Source organism: Entelurus aequoreus, linkage group LG15 (assembly GCF_033978785.1).
Source record: "Entelurus aequoreus isolate RoL-2023_Sb linkage group LG15, RoL_Eaeq_v1.1, whole genome shotgun sequence".
Lineage (NCBI taxonomy): Eukaryota > Metazoa > Chordata > Actinopteri > Syngnathiformes > Syngnathidae > Entelurus > Entelurus aequoreus.
Genome location: NC_084745.1, coordinates 18,470,529 through 18,491,261, shown reverse-complemented (window position 1 = coordinate 18,491,261; position 20,733 = coordinate 18,470,529). Strand labels below are relative to the sequence as shown.

At 40.8% G+C, this 20,733-nt stretch overlaps 1 protein-coding gene and 1 long non-coding RNA gene across 8 annotated transcripts; one reads left to right on the top strand and one right to left on the bottom strand.

Annotated features, from left to right (window-relative positions):
* Positions 1–665: 665 nt before the first annotated feature.
* On the bottom strand, positions 666–12,882 carry LOC133630402 (uncharacterized). Of its 5 annotated transcripts, none has more exons than XR_009821246.1 (4): positions 12,508–12,876; positions 2,682–2,817; positions 2,436–2,600; positions 666–885 (listed from the first exon to the last, which is right to left on the bottom strand). It is a non-coding gene; the product is annotated as an uncharacterized LOC133630402 (long non-coding RNA). The 5 variants fall into 5 exon arrangements; XR_009821247.1 differs by lacking the exon at positions 666–885 and adding an exon at positions 1,637–1,875; XR_009821248.1 differs by lacking the exon at positions 666–885 and having other exon boundaries at positions 2,053–2,600; positions 2,682–2,828; positions 12,508–12,882.
* Positions 2,168–10,727, top strand: and1 (actinodin1). Of its 3 annotated transcripts, XM_062021973.1 has the most exons (7): positions 2,168–2,614; positions 2,722–2,806; positions 8,278–8,322; positions 8,443–8,588; positions 8,652–9,056; positions 9,123–9,377; positions 9,455–10,727. In XM_062021973.1, exons 2-7 carry the CDS (start codon positions 2,737–2,739, stop codon positions 10,436–10,438), a joined length of 1,905 nt encoding a protein of 634 aa, XP_061877957.1. In that variant the 5' UTR covers positions 2,168–2,614; positions 2,722–2,736; the 3' UTR covers positions 10,439–10,727. The 3 variants fall into 3 exon arrangements, with proteins under 3 accessions (XP_061877957.1, XP_061877958.1, XP_061877959.1); XM_062021974.1 differs by lacking the exon at positions 2,168–2,614 and having other exon boundaries at positions 2,694–2,806; XM_062021975.1 differs by lacking the exons at positions 2,168–2,614; positions 2,722–2,806 and adding an exon at positions 5,967–6,031.
* Positions 12,883–20,733: the final 7,851 nt, after the last annotated feature.

Sequence of the window (20,733 nt, the reverse complement as noted above, 5' to 3'; positions counted from 1 at the left end):
TTCCCCGTTACATTTAACCTATGTATGTGCTTTTTTATTCAACCGGTAAAATACTACCTGCCGGCCACTTTTTAGACACCCCTGAATTAGAATATTTTCATGCTGTAGAATGCAGCTATTGTTCAGCGACGGCTGCGTGTGCAGGTAGAAAAGATGCACCCCTATATTGCATTAGCGCACATCTGCCTAGTTGTTCTGTTACCATGGCAACAGAACCCAAAGAAGCAAACATCTGGCCAGAAACACGTCCTTTAGCATGACACAGCAGAAACTTCTTTTTTTTCCTACACGTTGACGCATTAAACCCGACTCCAACCCAGGCCGACCTCTCACCACCCAGACAACAACATAAACGCTGAAGCTTTTCTAAATCCTCATCTCTGTTTACTCTCATTAAGGCGCGCACATTCAGGCCCGTCTAGTCACAAAGTGCTACATTTCACACAAACTGTTCAAGTTTGTGTCTTACAAGGCTAACGTGCCCCAACGTAGCCAAAGCGTGCAGGAAGCTGAAGATTATCGGATTCCTCATGTGCAGACCAGCTGTCTCCCAAGTGTAAGTGTGTGTGTGTGTGTGTGTGTGTGTGTGTGTGTGTGTGTGTGTGTGTGTGTGTGTGTGTGTGTGTGTGTGTGTGTGTGTGTGTGTGTGTGTGTGTGTGTGTGTGTGTGTGTGTGTGTGTGTGTGTGTGTGTGTGCTTTGCACTCACACTGTGCTACAAGCTGTGCATACGGTTTTGGTGCTGGCCGCGGCCTTCGAGAAGTGCTTATGTGGCATCTTGGCTCCCCTCATTAGCTTTTTAAGTCTTTTGGCACCTTCGCTGACGTTTATTTACTCTCTCCCATGCTGTATAGCTGCACTTGAACGCACCACGGGCACATCTTAGCCTGAATAACATAATAAATCAAAAGACTGGTTAGTACCTTACATCACCGTAGTGTATATAATAGCTGTACCCAGACGCCGTGCTAGTGATCCCCAAACAAAATGATACAGTAAATGCAGTCAACAAGAAAATCATTTTGCTAGACATTTTGAATTCCTGTACTTTTTGGGGTTAGGGTTACAAAAAATACTGATTACAAATTCATAAAATCCCAAAGGGATGTAAAGTTAATGGGGGAAAAAAAAATTGCCACTTCTGCTGTAACTTTTTGAAAATGTTGCCACGGAAATCAGGAATGTTAGGCTGCAAACAATCATAAAAAAAGCTTTCATAAAAGATTAAAAAAATAAACATTTAAATCTTGGTCAATCACAAAAAAAGCTTTTCTATAAAAAAAAATAATTCAAAAAGATTTTTAAAACCTTACCAATTAATCACCCAAAAAAGCTTATATAAAAGTTAAAAAAAAATTGATATAACATCTAAAGCCTTTTAAAATTGTGGTCCAACAATCACAAAAATAGCTTTTATTAAAGTAAAAAAGAAATTATTTCAAAAATATTTTTAAATTCTGGCCAAACAAACCCAAAAAAGCTTTCATAAAACTCTAAAAAAATATTTATTCAAAAACATTTCTAAAACCTGGCCAAACAATAAAAAATGTTTTATAAAAGGTCTGGAAAAAAAAAATCTAGAGCATTTTTTAATTGTGACCAAACAATCCCAAAAAGAGCTTGCATAAAAGCCCAAAAAACACTTTTAAATCCTGGCTAAACAATCCCAGAAAAGCTTTAATAAAAGTCTTTTTTTTTTTTATACATTTATAAAATATATTTAAATCCTGCTCAACAACCACAAACAGGCTTTCATAAAAAGTCTTAAGACAAATCCTCTCATTGGCTTCACATGCCTTCTGGTAACTCGCTGACCTTCATCAATCCTCTCCCACGCTGTATGGCTGCACTTGAACGCAACACGGGCACATTTGAGCCTAAATAACAAATAGTGAATCAACAGGCGGGTAGGTACTGTATATCATACCTGGGAAGGTAGTTATCTTTTTAATTGATTCTTAGGTCCCAAAATGTTTCACCCTCCCCAACCCCCATAAAACTGTAAAAAAAAAAAAAAAGTACAACTTCTGAAGGTTTGATTATCTTTTTAATATAGCTCCTGTTATTATTGTTCAATGGGGATAATTATGCAATATTTCCCAAAAATGAGACAAGGCTATTGCAGATTTATAAGGCCAATAATTGATAACATTGTGCTGCATGATTATTCTTGGAATAAGGAGAGTTTATTCAAAACACTTTTATCCTCCATTCACAAAACGGACCCTTTTATAAAAGGAAATAAAACAAATTCCAATATGGTCAAAAGCTGATTGATATGTTAAGAAGCATAAAAAATTAATTGCATGAATCCCCAAATGTGCCCTTAGGGTAAATGATCCAGCAGAAGCCCTCAGCCAATCAGAGCGCTCGTTGAGCTTGGTCTTGAACCCCCCTCCTCCCTGTGTGTGTTTGCTGCACGGCTGTTAATGAATACCTGTTGTGTGTCAGTGATGATGGGCCTTGTTTAAAACCTGGCACCGCTCAGTCCGTCACGGCAGTTTGTCTCAGGGAGTCGAGTCGAGCCACACGCACACACACTTTGAGCACAGGTGGACCAATCAGTCAATCCCCCAGCCGGTTCCGCAGTGAGACTTGTCGCCTAGGCAACCAAAGGTAAGAAGCTCTGTTATTCTTCCGTAAGTTGGTCAAGTTCACGGTGACGTCTGGGGTCATTTCTTACTTCTGTGCTCGTTAAAAGCACTTTGACTTTGTCTCGGCAGGAGAAGAGACGAGTCATGGCTGGAGCGAGGAGGACCGGCGTCACCGCCCTACTGGCTGCCACACTGATGCTGATGCTGCTGCCTGGTGAGTTCACCCTGTGGAGGCCCTTAAAATATTTTTTGCTTGTCCAATTAGCAGTAGCATGAGAGAGCGATCTCAGAGGGGTACAGTTATACTCCACTGCAAACTGTACTATAACTATAATAAACATATTGTTGTAGTATCACTATATATGTCTTCTAAAAACGGCATGTAATGTCCACTGCAGTGGACGCTCGGATTTATGCAATAACAGTTCGACATTTTATTTCACAAAGCAAATTTTAGCTGTCAAATAATGAACTATGAAATGTACTTTTCCTGCTATTCAATAAAGTAAACCAGTGATTCTCAAACTCTGGTACGCAGGCTCCATCTAGTGCAGGGGTCGGCAACCCAAAATGTTGAAAGAGCCATATTGGAGCAAAAATACAAAAACAAATCTGTCTGGAGCCGCAACAAATTAGAAGCCATATTACATACAGATAGTGTGTCATGAGATATAAATTGAATTAAGATGACTTAAAGGAAACTAAATGACCTCAAATATAGCTACAACTGAGGCATAATGATGCAATATGTACATATAGCTAGCCTAAATAGCATGTTAGCATCGATTAGCTTGCAGTCATGCAGTGACCAAATATGTCTGATTAGCACTCCACACAAGTCAATAACATCAACAAAACTCACCTTTGTGTATTCACGCACAACGTTAAAAGTGTGGTGGACAAAAAGAGACAGAAAAAAAAGTGGCATAAAACACGTCCTAGAAAGTCGGAGAAAGTTATGGTACATGGAAACAAACTAAGGTGAGTTCAAGGACCGCCAAAATTAGTAGGACAAAACGGCGCTTGTCAAATACTCCAATCAGTGAAGCATGTTTAATACAAACAGTGTGCTTTATAACAATAAGGGAGGTTTGTGTCATGTTTGTCCTCATACAGAAACCATATTAAAACAAAAAAAAATTGTTTTTTTTCCCCTCATCTTTTTCCATTTTTCATACATTTTTGAAAAAGCTTCAGAGAGCCACTAGGGCGGCGCTAAAGAGCCACATGCGGCTCTAGAGCCGCGGGTTGCCGACCCCTGATCTAGTGGTACGCCAAATAATTGAAATTGATTAAAGTACAGTGTTTTACCTTCCTACAAGTGCTACTGTTCAAACTGTGTGTAATGTTAGTGGCCAAATACATATTAAATTAAACTTCTGCCTTGTTTTTAACAACTACTTAGGCCTACTACTCTACTGTATTTTAATGTCGGTCAATCAGTGGTACTTGAAAAGTTTACTTTTGTCATGAAATCTGCTACGTAAACAAGTAGTGCTGAGGGTTTTCCTACACAGACATGAAAAAAATATATACCGTATTTTTCGGACTATAAGTCGCTCCGCAGTATAAGTCGCACCGGCCGAAAATGCATAATAAAGAAGGAAAAAAAACATATACAAGTCACACTGGAGTATAAGTCGCATTTTTGGGGGAAATTTATTTGATAAAACCCAACACCAAGAATAAACATTTGAAAGGCAATTTAAAATAAATAAAGAATAGTGAACAACAGGCTGAATAAGTGTACGTTATATGACGCATAAATAAGCAACTGAGAACGTGCCTGGTATGTTAACGTAACATATACCCTACAGTCATATACTAGAATGCTAATAGTTTCCATGCTGCTGTTGCCCTGAAAATGTTTTTTTTATATAAAATACTGTCTGTTCTTTTTATTTTTTTATTTTTGTTTGTTTGTTTGATATTCATTGTAAAGTTCAGCTGTTTTTTCAGTGGGGCCTTGGCTCCACTGCAAGCATGAATTAATAAAGTCAAGTCAAGTCAAATATTATGGTAAGAGTCATTCAAATAACTATAACATTTAGAACATGCTATACGTTTACCAAACAATCTGTCACTCCTAATCACTAAATCCCATGACATCTTATACGTCTAGTCTCTTACGTGAATGAGCTAAATAATATTATTTGATATTTTACGGTAATGTGTTAATAATTTCACACATAAGTCGCTCCAGAGTATAAGTCGCACCCCCAGCCAAACTATGAAAAAAACTGTGACTTATAGTCCGAAAAATACGGTATAAAGAATTTTTTCAACATTGGAAATCACACATTTTGTTTCCAAAACTCTTAGCCCGAAACTACTCTGTTTGTCGGCGTGTGATTATATATACGACTGCAAAATAATCCATCGTAGGGCCAAAAAAAGTTGTGAATGCTAGTACTTTGATAAAGAAGGTGAGAAACACTATTGGATTTAAGAAAATAACTCCTAGCGAAGTACACAGGTCGGCAAAAAATAATTCAATAAAGCTAAAAATTATGCAAAATATATATGTATCTATTTCATTACTTAGCTATATGTATTCTAAAGGGGTGTAACGGTACGTGTATTTGTATTGAACCGTTTCGGTACGGGGGTTCCGGTTCGGTTCGGAGGTGTACCGAACGAGTTTCCACACGGACATATTAAGTAGTGTAACGCACGTTGTGTAAACAATGCACACCGAGGCAAAACACACGGCATGCTAGCAGCTAACGGGCTACGATAGACGTCCTCTTTTCACCGGACATGTCCTCTTTTGCGGAGCTTTCAGGGCGGAGTTTCTTAAATGCCTCAAATGTCCAGCATTTTGAGTTAGGGTTGCATGTATTTTCAATGTACGTTCAGGGTTAAAAAGGGGTTAAAAACCAAACAACTTGTGCGCGCAGCAGCATTCGTGAGGGAGGGGCAGAGACAGAGAGAGCGAGAGAGTTATGATAAACGCGCATGTGTCGCCAGGCTCTGCTTTTTATCCATAAATTTATCACATTTAATTTTTTATTATCTATAGCAGGGGTGTCAAAAGTGTGCCCCAGAGGCCATTTGCGGCCCACAGCTAATGTTTTAAAGGCCCACGGCACATTCTAAAAATACTATTAAAATAAACAAAAACATAACAAAAGTGAAATAAAAAAGCTTAAAGGTCAAATAAAATTTAGAAAAAGTTGCAATTTTGACTAATAAAACAAAGCTGTTTTTTTTTCTTTCAAACTGTCATTGCTCAAAACATAATATTGAATCAAAATCAATATTATTATGAATTATTGACCTATCCAAGGTTCTGATTACTTCACATCAAATATTCCACTAAGAAAAATATTTTTGGTGGAAGATTTTGCAAATTTGGTAAATGAATAACCCAAAAATGTATATTTTGTTGTTTTCTTACTGTACCGAAAATGAACCAAACCGTGACCTCTAAACCGAGGTACGTACCGAACCGAAATGTTTGTGTACTGTTACACCCCTAGTATTCTACACTGTTTTGTGCATTTAAAACTAGAATTGTTCACTTTAATTGTTTTTGGTGTTCATATTTTTAGGTAAAATTTTAGGTTGTTATTTTTTATGGGAAAAATTGCAATTTTTTTTCTGACCTTCTGGATTGGATTACCAAAAACAAAAGTACCACTGTATTGTTAGGTGACATGTCACAATGCTGTAAAAGTACAGCATGTTACATTAAAGTTTTTCCTTCAGATTTCATTGTATTCAGATGGAGCACACGGTTGGATAAGATATGAAGGTGAATACACTTTAAGAAAAACAATATCTTGAAAATAATAATAGAATATCTCATAAATGTACACCCTTCAACCATTTTTTACTTCAGTACATCTATTCAGGGGATAATGCTAAAAATGAAGCTTGGATGTACTTTAGAGTAGTCAGTGTACAGCTGTTATACAATCTGTCCTTTTTTAAATGTATTTTTAGGATTGTTTGAAGCCTATTTTGCACATTTTTGTGCCATGTCGGTCACATGTTTTTCGTAGTCTTTTTGTTCATATTTCTTCATTAATTACTTTTTCATTAGCAAATTTCCCTTTTTATAATTTCAGAGGGAAAAATCACAACATTTTTTTATTGCAATTTTCCTTTTTTCCCACCAAAAGGGGGGGAAAAAACAATGTGCTTTCCATTGCAATTTTTGCAAAGAACTTCCAGAAAAACTTCCAGAGATTCTGACAGCTCAAAAAAGGCTTGCAATATCTGTCAGCTGTTCAAACATTTTTAACTTCAAGAAGAAAAATAAATCATGTTTTGTTAGACTTGTTAAAATCGTGTACTTTTTGGAGTTAGGGTTACAAAAAACTAAACACTGATTACAAATTCATAAAATCACAAGGGGATGTAATGTTCATGAAAAAAACAAGTGCCACTTTTGCTGCAAAAATCAGGCATTTTAGGGCACAACAATCACAGAAAAAGCTTTCATAAATGTCTAAAAAAATACATTTCAAAAACGTTTTTACATCCTTGCCAAACAATCACCAACAAGCCTACACAATCCTGGAGTGAGAAGTGTAGTATTGCTGACAGTTCCTCATCTATTCATTGTGTTTATCCATCATCACGATGATTTTCAAAAAATCTTAAACATTTTTAAATTGTGGCCAATCAATCAAAAAAAGTCTTTCATTAAAGTCTAAAAAAGAAAAAGAACATTTCAAAAACATTTTTAAATCTTGGCCAAGTAATCACAAAAAAGCTTTCATTAGTCTTTTTTTTTCGTTCGTTTGTTTTTTGTTGTATTTTTACAATTTTAAAATATTTTTACATCCTTGCCAAAAAAAAATCACAAAAAAGCTTTCATATAAGTCTTTTTTTTTTTTTTTTTTTTACAATTTTAAAATATTTTTCCATCCTGGCCAAAAAAAAACCCACATACTCCTGAGTGAGACTTGTGTTATTGCTGACAGTTCCTCATCTGTTCATCGTGTTTATTCATCATGACGATCATAAGTAAACCTCCACCACCTGGTTCAGATCAGCTCAGGTAGGAGGTGACTGTCAGATTTACAAGTTTTAAATACTTACTTCCCCCTTTTAAAACAGACGGAAGGAGGTTTTTTTTCTCTTTCATGCTCATGTAAAAAAAAAATTAAAATGACTACCTGTCAGCATCACCTCCTCCTCCTTCTCAAACTGCTCCCCTGTTTCCAGATGTGCCAGACGTTTCTTTTTAAGGCTCGTTTAAAAAGAAACATCCCCCTTCCATGGCATTACATCTCCATCGCTTCCTGAATGAGCTTTTTTTGATCAACAAAAAGAATGATGTTTTTACCTTAGGCACTTTTGAAGCCCCCCCCCTAACCCCACCATCCCTCCATCCTCCTCCTCTCCTTCTGCAAGGCATTAACACCTTTTCCCTGGGGAGATGAAAGAAGCCTGCAGAAAAGCTGAATCCACTGTTCCCTCACACGCAGCTTTTAGAAACCAGCAGGGGGTCCACAGTGTTACAGGCCCACCTATAAAATCTACAAAGAGCCATAGTCAGCGGGCCCCTGCGGGCGAAGGCGAGCAACCGCTGTCCTTTTTATTGAAGAATTTGCGCCTGTAAGCGTTTGCGCGTTAACGTCGTTCTTCATCATCGTAGTCGGTGTGAGCAAAAGTCAACGCAATCTGCTTCCGTTCACATCTGCTGTTGTTTTCTTCTGGGTTTTTTTGCAGCCGACGTGTCCGCCGGGCCGATCGCCAGCAAAGCCAAGCGTGATGGTAAATACAACGCTTGTTCTGCATAACTATATAAGTTTTTTTATGCAAAACTTTTTAAAAGTCACCATTCCGGTGCTCAAAAGCCTTGGGGATTATCTGTGACTTCCTTCTCACCCTCAGCGGGGGAGAGCATCCAGGAGAAGGCGGCGGCGGCAGCGGCCCACAGGAGACTAATCCGTAACCGCAGGAACATCAGCTGGTACAAGCAGCACTCGGACTTCTGGGGCTGGTACAAGTACTTCACGGACAACGGCAACCAGGAGGCGGTGAGTTAACCTCCAGGACTATTTTTTTTCCCCCAAAGTCATCTCAGACTCGCCCCTTTTTAGATTCAGGAGATGGACCGCATCTACCTGGCGTACCTCCAGAACAAGAACCGCGCAGAGAGTCGTCGCTCATACAAGGCTTACCTGAGCCACCTGGGCGACATCTACAAGTCCTGCGCAGACTCGGAAGACCCCAACTGTGTGGCGTCGTACACCAGCAGGCCCAAGCCAGAGCCCCCAAAGCCTGCGCCGGTCAAAACCTGTGACCCCACCAAGGACGCCCACTGCCTGTACGCTGCCTTGGTCTCGGGCAAGAGTCCGTATTTGCCGCTGGTGCTGCCTGCCTCCCCCCCTGCACCTGCCCCCGTCAAGACCCCCGCCCCTCTCTACGTGCGCTCTTCCCCAGCCAAAGAGCCGCAGTCGGGTTACCACTACTTCGCACCATCGTCAATTTCTTTCCTTCCTAAGGTAGAAGCTCTTCATTTTGCTACTCGGTGGTAGAATCCCGCTAGAAATACGTTTTCCACTTTTCAGGAGCAGAAGGCTGAGCTGCTGCGTATCTGCGGCGCCGAAGACGTCGAGTGTTTGCAGTACCACTTGAGAGCCGCCTATGGTTACTCACCCTCCGGTGGGGCACCGCCCTCCTATGCCCAACTCGGCTGTGACCCCCAAAAGGACCCCACCTGCATACCCCAGCTGGTGCCGAGGGCCCCCTCTGGTCTCCACTTGAAGTACCCCAACTGTGACCCACTCCGGGACCCGTACTGCGCCTACTCTGCCTCCCAAGCGGTGAGATTGGTGCAACACACCTGCGTTTCTGATTTCATCTGTAGAAGTTTCTAATCTTAGTGTCTTTGTCCCTCCAGGCTCCCCGGGCCTCAAAAATTCCTGCCCCTGCTGGCATAGGGTCCTGCAACCCCCTCTTTGAGGATGGCTGCAACCCCCTTACCGCCACCAAATTCGCCAGCCCCCCAGAGTCGTACCAACAAGAGGAACCCGAGGAGGCCGCCGCCCTTCGTGTCCTTCCCCCTGCTGCCGAGCACTACAATGATCCCTACGCCATGTATCGGGATGCTTATACTAGCACTAACAGTGTTAGCGACCCTTACGCCATGTACCGCCAGGCTAACGCCCCAGCTTCGCCGCCCGCCAATGACCCGTATGCAATGCTGCGCCGCTTAATGGCTCACGTTCAGGTCAACGACCCATACTCCCCTCCAATGGAGGCGGCGCCCGAGTCCAACCCCAATGATCCCTTCTCTGCAATGAGAGAGGCCGCCGCCGCCGCTATGCACCGCCACAGTCCTCCCGCCACCCGGCACCAGTATCCATTCTCTCAGCCCAATTACGAGGAGCCCATTCGGGAGGAGCGCCACCCACTGGGCCCCCCGGGAAAAACCAAGGAAGGCTACGATTGCTTCATCGGCTACGACCGCGAGTGCTTCCCTTTAAAACCTACTGAGCCTCGACCCAACGCTCACCGCCGCATCCCCTTCCCCGCCGAGGCGTACGAGCCCCACCTGAACGCTGACGGCAGCCGCAGCGGCGTTCTGGAGCCCTCCAACCCGCACTGCGACCCCGAGTACGACCCCAACTGTCGCCTGCGTCGATTCGAACCCGAGCAGGCCCAGCCCCAACTCGAGCCCGAGCCCAGCCAGGCGGAGGCAGCGGCGGCGGAGAGCGAGCGCATGCCGGAGCAGGACTCGTACGAGGCCGAGCCCTACCAGAGCGGCCAGGAGGAGCCTCACATGTCCTTCCAGCCCCAGTCGCACGTCATGCCCACCCTCCAGGACATACTGAGACGCTACGGGGACCAGTTCCCCGAGCAGGGAGACTACCGCAAGAAATAAACACGCACACAAGCGTGCAGATGGACATGACAACACAGACACCCTCTTTGCTTCATGACAAAAATCTATGGACCCCATAAGCAAGAGAGCGCCTTTATCTCGGCACACACGCTTTGCTTGCAGCAGGGGGCGCCCTTTAGCTCCACCTCAGACCTCCTCCAAGCTTCACTTAACTAGCCACTTATGTAAAGTTGTTCTCTCTTTGAATGTTCCAATAAAAAAGCTGATTTGAAGCATATTTGGCATTCATCAACATACAGCAGGGCTGTCCACTAAACACAGATATGCAAAACCCATCCAATGTATATCAAATATGCAAAGCAATAAAGCTTTTTGAAAGAAAAAACAACCAGCTGTGTTGGTATTAGTATAACTGATCACAACACCTTATTTTATTTTAGTGAGTTTTTGTTTTATTTGGTCTTTGGACACCCCTGCCTGACTATTTCCATAACATTATGACAACCTTTGACTCTCATAAACAGTGACATATCGATAAAAAATAATCTACAATTTTGTTTCAATGGAATTAAGAATTTACAAATGATTAATTTAATCCAAATGTCATCTGTATGGAGAAAAATTGCAAGCAGGGGAAAAGTTGTGTTGAATGATCTTCTACCTCACCGAAATGTCAGCTCAACCTTTAAATACTCCTGCAAAAGTCCAATAAAGCAACACAAGAAAGGACGTGATTAAATAATGCACTCATGAGAATGCAAGTTGGAAAATAGTCTGAATTTAAAGTGATGTATTTGCATTTGAAGGACATCAAGATTTATGATCTGAGCCACTTCCTTGAATCGTTTTAACCAGAATATGCACATACAATCATTAAATACAATAGAGATGCTTCTTACCTATACATTTTTAAGTGTTTCTACTTCAAAATAAATGTGAATTAAATTTATATAGCACTTTTCTCAAGAGACTCAAAGCGCTTTACATAGTGAAACCCATTATCTACATCTTTAAGCTACATTTAAACCAGTGTGGGTGGCACTGGGAACGGGTGGGTTAAGTGTCTTGCCCAAGGACACAATGGCAGTGACGAGGATGGCGAAAGCGGGAATCAAACTGGAACCCTCACGTTGCTGGCACGGCTACTCTACCAACCGAGCCCTGTTGCCCACATAATATAATGGAATAAATAATAATAAATCAATTATAAATAAATTGATTTTTTTTTTTTTTACATTTCAAGTTTACTTAATCATCTAAAAATGTAATTAAAAAATCTTGGCAGTATTATTTTAAAAAAAAAAATACATTTCTTAATATTGCTCTTTCATGTTAAAATTGTATTTGTTCAGATAACTTTTGAATGAAGAATAAAAGAAACAAAGAAAGACTAAAAAAAAATAAAGAAAAAAAACAAATAGAGGGAAAGAATACAAGAAAATATAAAAGAAAGAATGAATGAATGAATGAAAGCACTCAGTCACCAATACGATAACACAGGTGTCCAAAGTGCGGCCTGACAGCTAATTGAATCCCACAGTGATACTTAATTGACCCTTGGCACAGCTCAGTGGGCTGAGACTGGGAGGTTGTGAGTACAAAACCCGGCCGAGCCATACCAAAGACTACAAAAAATGGGACCCGTTACCTCCCTGCTTGGCACTCAGCATCAAGGGTTGGAATTGGGGGTTAAATCACCAAAATGATTCCCGAGCGCGGCCCCCGCTGCTGCTCACTGCTCCCCTCACCTCCCAGGGGGTGAACAGGGGGATGGGTCAAATGCAGAGGGTAATTTCACCACACCTAGTGTGTGTGTGACTAACAGTGGTACTTTAACTTTGACTTTATTTTAAAAATACAGTTAAACAAGAAAACAAAAACATGAAATTGGGAGGGAAAAAATGCAATTGAGAAAAAATACATAAGTAAAGATCTTAGGGCGACAGAAAAAACACGTCCATACAGCAGCTCATACTATATTTTCAAAGGGAAATGCATATTTCCTGATATTTTAGAGAGTTTTGGTGTGGACCAATTAGAATTAGCATTAGCTTAACACAGTGTGCCACTGACTTCTGGAACAAAGCACTAATATTTTACAGGGTTACCTTTGGTTTTAGTTGTTGTTGTTGTTGTTGTTGTTGTTGTTGAGTCCGTCCAGTATGATGTCAAGCTGACTTTACTACAATAGTCCTTCACCTCTGTTGGCCATGTCACGCCAAATTTATTCCCTCTACAAAAACCTACCCTCCCCCATTTACTTCCGGGGCTGCGTCCAATAAAATCACAAAGTTGCCGGGGGTCCTTAACCTGCACGCGACTGTCCTGTTTCGCGCCTGTACACAAAAAAAAAAAAATAATCGATTTCTTCAGATTCCAGCAGCTGTCAAAGACGAAGTATCCTTCCAGCGACGGGCAGTCAAAGCCGAAGTGCTATCGATCGCTGTCAATGACGTAAGAGGAAACATGACCACGGAAGTAAATGGGGGAGGGAAGGTTTTTGTAGAGGGAAGACATTTGGCGTAACAGCCACTGCAGGGTAAACAAAATGGCAGATGAAAAGACACACTCCAAGTGTGTTCCACCAATTACTTTCCTCCAGCACAAAGCAAGAGCTTTTAAAAGTTCCCATGATGCTGAAAAAGCCCACCTTGCTGTAGGTTTGATCATGTTGTTTCTCTTTAGCAAACAGGCTAACCTAGCATGAAACTGCAGTCAAAAAAATACTTGTGTCGCAGACAATTGTGTCCTCTTGACTCGCTTCAAAAACGCTATCTGTAAGTCAGCTGCAGATGTATGAGCTGTATTATTTTCCTTTTTTTTATGTCATGTTTGGAATTGCAGGACGCCTATCATTGGAGCATAAATACCTCAGTACATAATATACAATATCATGGAAATATTGTTGCTTGATGCTGAATATAGGTTAATATAGTGATGTGCGGATCGATACTGTCCTCGATACCTCCGATTTGATTGATTGATTGAAACTTTTATTGCACAGTACAGTACATATTCCGTACAATTGACCACTAAATGGTAACACCCGATTAAGTTTTTCAACTTGTTTAAGTCGGGTTCCACGTTAATCAATTCATGGTACAAATATATACTATCCGCATAATACAGTCATCACACAAGTTAATCATCAGAGTATATACATTGAATTATTTACAATCCGGGGGGTGGGGTTGGGGCGGGGGGGGGGGGTGTTAGGTTTTGTTGATATCAGCACTTCAGTCATCAACAATTGCATCATCTGAGAAATGGACATTAAAACAGTGTAGGTCTGACTTGGGAGTAGATTTTTCTCCATGTGGCCCCCCGTCTAAAATGAGTTTGACACCCCAGCACTATTGACAAGTTATGCACCAAAAATTTGACCACCGAAAAAAGACTGACCAGCAAAAACAGCACTGCCGTAACCGGATGTTGTAATTAAGTAAACTAGATGCACGCGATTGTCTGGAGTCAGCATGTCTGCAATGTGGACGTAACTTTAATGTATCCCAGATATACCCACAGACAGCAATCTACAAAATGTGCAAATATAAGAGGACAGCTTTTAAGGAGAGAGAGTCCAACTGGAGCAACAGCGCCAAGCAAGTATGACGTCATGCTCTCTGCAGGCATACTTGCCAACCCTCCTGAATTTTCCGGGAGACTCCCGAATTTCAGTGCCTCTCCCGAAAATCTCCCGGGACAACCATTCTCCCGAAAATCTCCCGATTTCCACCCGGACAACTATATTGGGGGCGTGCCTTAAAGGCACTGCCTTTAGCGTCGTCGCTCACCTGAAAAAGAGACTATTATATTTGTGTCCGTTATCCATAGGTTTATCTATAACCCATAAAGTAGGCAGTAGGGGTGTGGGAAAAAATCGATTCGAATTCGAATCGCGATTCTCACGTTGTGCGATTCAGAATCGATTCTCTTTTTTTTTTTAAACAATTTTTTAATTTATTTTATTTTTTTTAAATTAATCAATCCAACAAAATAATACACAGCAATACCATAACAATGCAATCCAATTCCAAAACCAAACCCGACCCAGCAACACTCAGAACTGCAATAAACAGAGCAATTGAGAGGAGACACAAACACGACACAGAACAAACCAAATGTAGTGAAACAAAAATGAATATTATCAACAACAGTATCAATATTAGTTACAATTACAACATAGCGGGTGATTAAAAAGACATTTATATTAAAAAAAAAGAACAATAGTGTCACTGTGGCTTACACTTGCATCGCATCTCATAAGCTGGACAACACACTGTGTCCAATATTTTCACAAAGATAAAATAAGTCATATTTTTGGTTCATTTAATAGTTAAAACAAATTTACATTATTGCAATCAGTTGATAAAACATTGTCCTTTACAATTATAAAAGCTTTTTACAAAAATCTACTACTCTGCTTGCATGTCAGCAGACTGGGGTAGATCCTGCTGAAATCCTATGTATTGAATGGATAGAGAATCATTTTGAATCGGGAAAAAAATAATTTTTTAATCGAGAATCGTGTTGAATTGAATTTTTTTTTATTTATTTTGAATCGAATCGTAATCGATATTGAATCGAATCGTGGGACACCCAAAGATTCACAGCCCTAGTAGGCAGGCACGGAGCTATTACTCAGCGTGTGTTTATTCCAGCCGGCACGTTAATACACTGACACACAACATCCGGATTCCCATCATGCATTGCTTCAAAACTATGGCAAGTTGTAATATCCAAAATTTCCAGCCGGACAAACAATATTGGGGGCGTGCCTTAAAGGCACTGCATTTAGCGTCCTCTCACCTGAAAAGGAGACTATTATATATGTCTCCATTATCCATAGGTTTATCTATAACCCATAACACGGTGGCCGAATGGATATAGCCACTCATGGTGAAGTCGTGCACATTTTCGGCACATATGCAGATCCCAAATACACATCAGCAAGAACCAATAGGTAAGAAAAGTTGGTTTTGCATTATATTTCAAAACAAAACGCCAGATAACATGTCTGCTAAAAAGGTGCTATTTTGGGGTCCTTGTACACACACCATAATATTACCTGTATGTTGAAGCACAGTACGTCTGATTACGTTAGCCGTAATGCTCCGCTTTCCATCAAGCGGTGCAACTTTGTCTTACCAAAGTCGTACTAAAACATTTCGACAGATTTTTGAGCGTTGTGTGTAATGTTCTATGTTCTCTATGAAACATCAACGTTTTGGGATTTAGAGTCCCTTTTTGAACAGTCCACACGTATCTCTTATGTGTGACTGCCATCTACTGGTCACACGTATCATTACACCATGTAGCAAATAAAATTGCTTCAAGATCGGTAAGCACAACCAGAATTAATCCGTACATTAGGGTTAGGAGGCGCACTGTGAAAGGATTTTAAGTGTGTCTTACAGTCCGAATAAGCATACTTGCCAACCCTCCCGATTTTCCCGGGAGACTCCCGAATATCAGTGCCCCTCCTGAAAATCTCCCAGGGCAACCATTCTCCCAAATTTCTCCCGACTTCCACCCGGACAACAATATTGGGGGCGTGCCTTAAAGGCACTGCCTTTAGCGTCCTGTCTCACCTGAAAAGGAGACTATTATATATGTCTCCGTTATCCATAGGTTTATCTAGACGACTGCCAAATTTATATGCCGATTTCAAAAGGTCACGGCCCCCTGACACCCCTTCTCAACTGTCTATGCGACGTCAAGTCTTGGTTAGCCCAGAATTTTTTAATAATGAATGAGGGAAAAACGGAAATTTTAGTTTTTAGTCCAGCCCTCACTGACTTGGGGCCATTGCAAAATTATGTGCGTCCCAAAGTCACCAGCCTTGTCGTCACTATAGACAGCGATTTTAAACTTGACAAACAAGTCAATGGCGTTTTAAAATCGTGTTTTTATCATCTTTGTCTTTTAGCAAAGGTAAAACCGTATTTATCTTTTAACCTTTTTGAACAAGTCGTGCATGCTTTTATTTCAAGTCGCCTGGACTACTGCAATGCACTTCATGCTGGCATTAGCCAAAAAGCTCTCTCCCGGTTGCAGTTAGTCCAGAACGCGGCAGCACGACTTTTAACAGGGCCCAGGAGACGCCAGCATATAACCCCAATTCTTCAGAGTTTGCACTGGCTCCCTGTTCATCTTAGAATTGATTTTAAAACCTTTCTGTTTGTTTTTAAAGCTTTACATGGACTGGCACCTCAGTATATCTCGGACCTCATCCAAATTTACACTCCAGCTCGTGGTGCCCAGGACCAGACTTAAAACCAGGGGAGACAGGGCCTTCACTGTGGTCGGCCCTAAGCTCTGAAACACTCTGCCCCTCCATGTTCAAACTGCTCCCACAGTGGAGTGTTTTAAGTCTCGTCTTAAGACCCACTTTTATTCTTTGGCTTTTAACACTACGTGAGTTATGTGGTACTCTGTTGTCCTCTGTGTTCTTAAAATGTTGATTTCTATTTACTGTTTTAATTGGTTTTACCCTTTAAAATCATGTTTAATCATATTTATTTTATATTGTTTTGTTCTATTCGTATTTATTTTTTGTTTTTATTCAGTCATTGGTGGAGCTAAGGATAATATTTGAATATTGTTTTTAATATTGTTGTGCAGCACTTTGGAAACATTTTGTTGTTTAAATGTGCTGTATAAATAAAGTGGATTGGATTGGATTGGATCTATAACCCATAAAGTAGGCAGGCACGGAGCTATTTCTCAGCGTGTGTTTATTCCAGCCGGCACGTTAATACACTGACACACAACATCCGGATTCCCATCATGCATTGCTTCAAAACTACGGCAAGTAGTAACGTCCAAAAACATAACAGAGACGAAGCAGAAGAACGAAGAAGAGACATGGCGACGACGAGTAAGAAGAAGAAGTACGCTTGCAAGTTCCAAAATGATTGGAAAAAATAATTTCAGTTCATCCAGGACAGCTCGAAGAGGAAGGGGTATGCTGCCTGCACATTTTGTAGATCAGACTTCTCCATTGAACATGGTGGCCGAACGGTTATACTCATTCATGAACAGATTATTTATTTATATATACACTACCTTTCAAAAGTTTGGGGTCACACTGAAATGTCCTTATTTTTGAAGGAAAAGCATTGTACTTTTCAATGAAGATAACTTTAAACTAGTCTTAACTTTAAAGAAATACACTCTATACATTGCTAATGTGGTAAATGACTATTCTAGCTGCAAATGTCTGGTTTTTGGTGCAATATCTACATAGGTGTATAGAGGCCCATTTCAAGCAACTATCACTCCAGTGTTCTAATGGTACAATGTGTTTGCTCATTGGCTCAGAAGGTGATGATGATGATGATTAGAAAACCCTTGTGCAATCATGTTCACACATCTGAAAACAGTTTAGCTCGTTACAGAAGCTACAAAACTGACCTTCCTTTGAGCAGATTGAGTTTCTGGAGCATCACATTTGTGGGGTCAATTAAACGCTCAAAATGGCCAGAAAAAGAGAACTTTCATCTGAAACTCGGCAGTCTATTCTTGTTCTTAGAAATGAAGGCTATTCCACAAAATTGTGTGGGTGACCCCAAACTTTTGAACGGTAGTGTATATATTAATATACCCCCCCCCACCCCCCCCATCTCCCGAATTCGGAGGTCTCAAGGTTGGCAAGTATGCGAATAAAAGTAATCTGATTTTAAAAAATGAACTATTAGACTCTTGTCTACACAAACGTTGCTAAAGTTCTACCATTAAACTCACATTTGTTTTAACAGTGATAAAAAAAAGCCCAGGATACTAGCAGTGACAGTGGATAGTAAGCAGAGCTTTATTTTTAAGATGTGTAGCAAAGCCTGCTGTTCTTATTTTTCTTTTGTGTCAAAGGGGGACCTTTAGTAATTTGTTTGCGAATCATATATAATATATTTTTTGTTTTAAGGCGTGTGGTGAAGCTTTTTTTTTTTTAACCTTCCTAAGAAAAAAAATACAACGCTGTCCTCCAAGAAGTGGTGGCGCTATACACAGGCTCATGTAGCTTGGGGCTGGTCAGAGGCGAGTGTTTTCACCAGGTTTGGAGCTCCTAAACAGGCGGTATAGGGAAACATTGCATTGCCGGATGTTAGACGGTCCCTTTTAGGTACAGTAGAACATTCCAGACTGGTAACACAAAGCAGAGCTCACTATATGCAATAATGGAATCCAATTGTCTGGCAATCAGATTTCAGCTGCTCCATTAAGACACCAGATTCTGTCACACAAAGCAGACAAACTTTATTTTGGGGGTAAATAAGCACAGAGTCGTCCCTGGGGCAACAATAAGTAGGGAGAAAGTGAAAGTAAATTGCAGAGTAAGTGGTGGAGGTATGAAGAGAGCGCCAAAGTCATGATGCTAATGATCTGCAGGGGGCGGACACAAAGAATGGCTGTTATAAAGCTAACGCATTAACATTGTGGACCATCAGCGGCTCTAATCCTGCGGGCAGGCAGACCGCCAAGCTTCCGTCTTTTTCTCCCCAAAAACTGCTGACGACTCTTGTCTGACTGACCTCTTCTTCCACTTGGCGTGATACTACGCACAGTTCCTGCTTTATCTCGTTGATATTGATCGAGAGGGACAAGCGGTACAAAATGGATGGATGCCTATTACACCAATATGGTATCCCTGAGAAGTATTCAGAATTTCCGGGAAAATACTGGAAAACGGCAGTTTTAAAAGTAACGCGACTAAAAAATAGGCCAATAATGAACATTTTATACAGTGGGGCTATGGTGGGGACAGGGAGCTGATTGGCTGGGACAGGAGGAAGAGGCGGGGCCAAGACGGCTATAGAGTGAAACACATTGTACGAAGGCAAGCGGGGAAAATAATTATTATAAAATTAAATTAAATCAAACAAAATTAAATATAATATTATAAAAACCTGCTCAGGGGCCTTGTGGTTAAAGTATCTGCCCTGAGATCAGTAGGTCGTGAGTTCAAACCCCGGCTGAGTCATGTATTATTATGATGATAGTATATATCTGATAGTATATATCTGTATCATGAATCAATTTACCCCGACTTAAACAAGTTGAAAAACTTATTCGGGTGTTACCATTTAGTGGTCAATTGTACGGAATATGTACTTCACTGTGCAACCTACTAATACTAATACAAGTGTCAAAAAGTCATACCAAAGACTATATAAATGGGACCCATTACCTCCCTGCTTGGCACTCAGCATCAAGGGTTGGAATTGGGGGTTAAATCACCAAAACGGTTCCCGAGCGCGGCCACCGCTACTGCTCACTGCTCCCCTCACCTCCCAGGGGGTGGAACAAGGGGATGGGTCAAATGCAGAGGGTAATTTCACACCACCTAGTGTGCTTGTGACTATTAGTGGTACTTTGACTTTAACTTTAATACAATATATATATACAATTAAATATACATTTTGCCAATAATAATGATACAATTAATGCATTTAATTTATAAGCACCTTTCAAAAAATCCAAAGAGACTTTACTGTTTACAGATAAAATAATTAGAAACGATAACGATAAAACAACAAAGGATAAAATCAACATGGGGAGTTTATGTTCATTTGCAAGGTCAAAGGGCATCGATTTTAAACCTATAGGCTTGTTCTTCTGCACCAAACTCATCCAAGCACCTTTAAACAGGTTTTGCCACCCACCAAAAAAGCAGCTAAAACATTTGAGACAGTGAGGCAGGAGGTGAGGACAGCAGCTATAGAGCAGGCCTATTCAACTACATAATGAAGAGGGCCACAGTTTCAAGAGCCCAAGATCTCAGGGGCCGGACATCAAAATGTGGATGTTTCTTTAGAAAGTGGCTCTGCAGGTTATATTCCTACTAATCCCTCGCTACTCGTTTCCAGCGTGTGCAGCTAGACAGATAGTTAACTAGTGTAGTTGATGATTGACGTTCCTTCTTTGGAATTATTTTTCTTCCTCAGTTTTTTTTTTTGTATGGCTTCTTTTATTTACTTCTGGTGCATACTAAATTGTTTATTGGGAACATTTATCCACAAAAAGTGTTCTATCAGGGGCAAGACGAGAAAAGGGGGAGGGTAGCACACAAAACATGTAATTATTTCATAGTTAATTAGCATGTCTGCTTAATGAAGAAGATATATGAGGGGCTAGCATGTGGTCCACGCTGCCCGGGGGTCAAAAGAGGCAAGGCGGAGGAAGCCGTCGCCATGGAGACGGGCCGCATGGCAACCTTGATGTGGGATAAATAAATAAATGATAAATGGGTTATACTTGTATAGCGCTTTTCTACCTTCAAGGTACTCAAAGCGCGTTGACAGTATTTCCACATTCACCCATTCACACACACATTC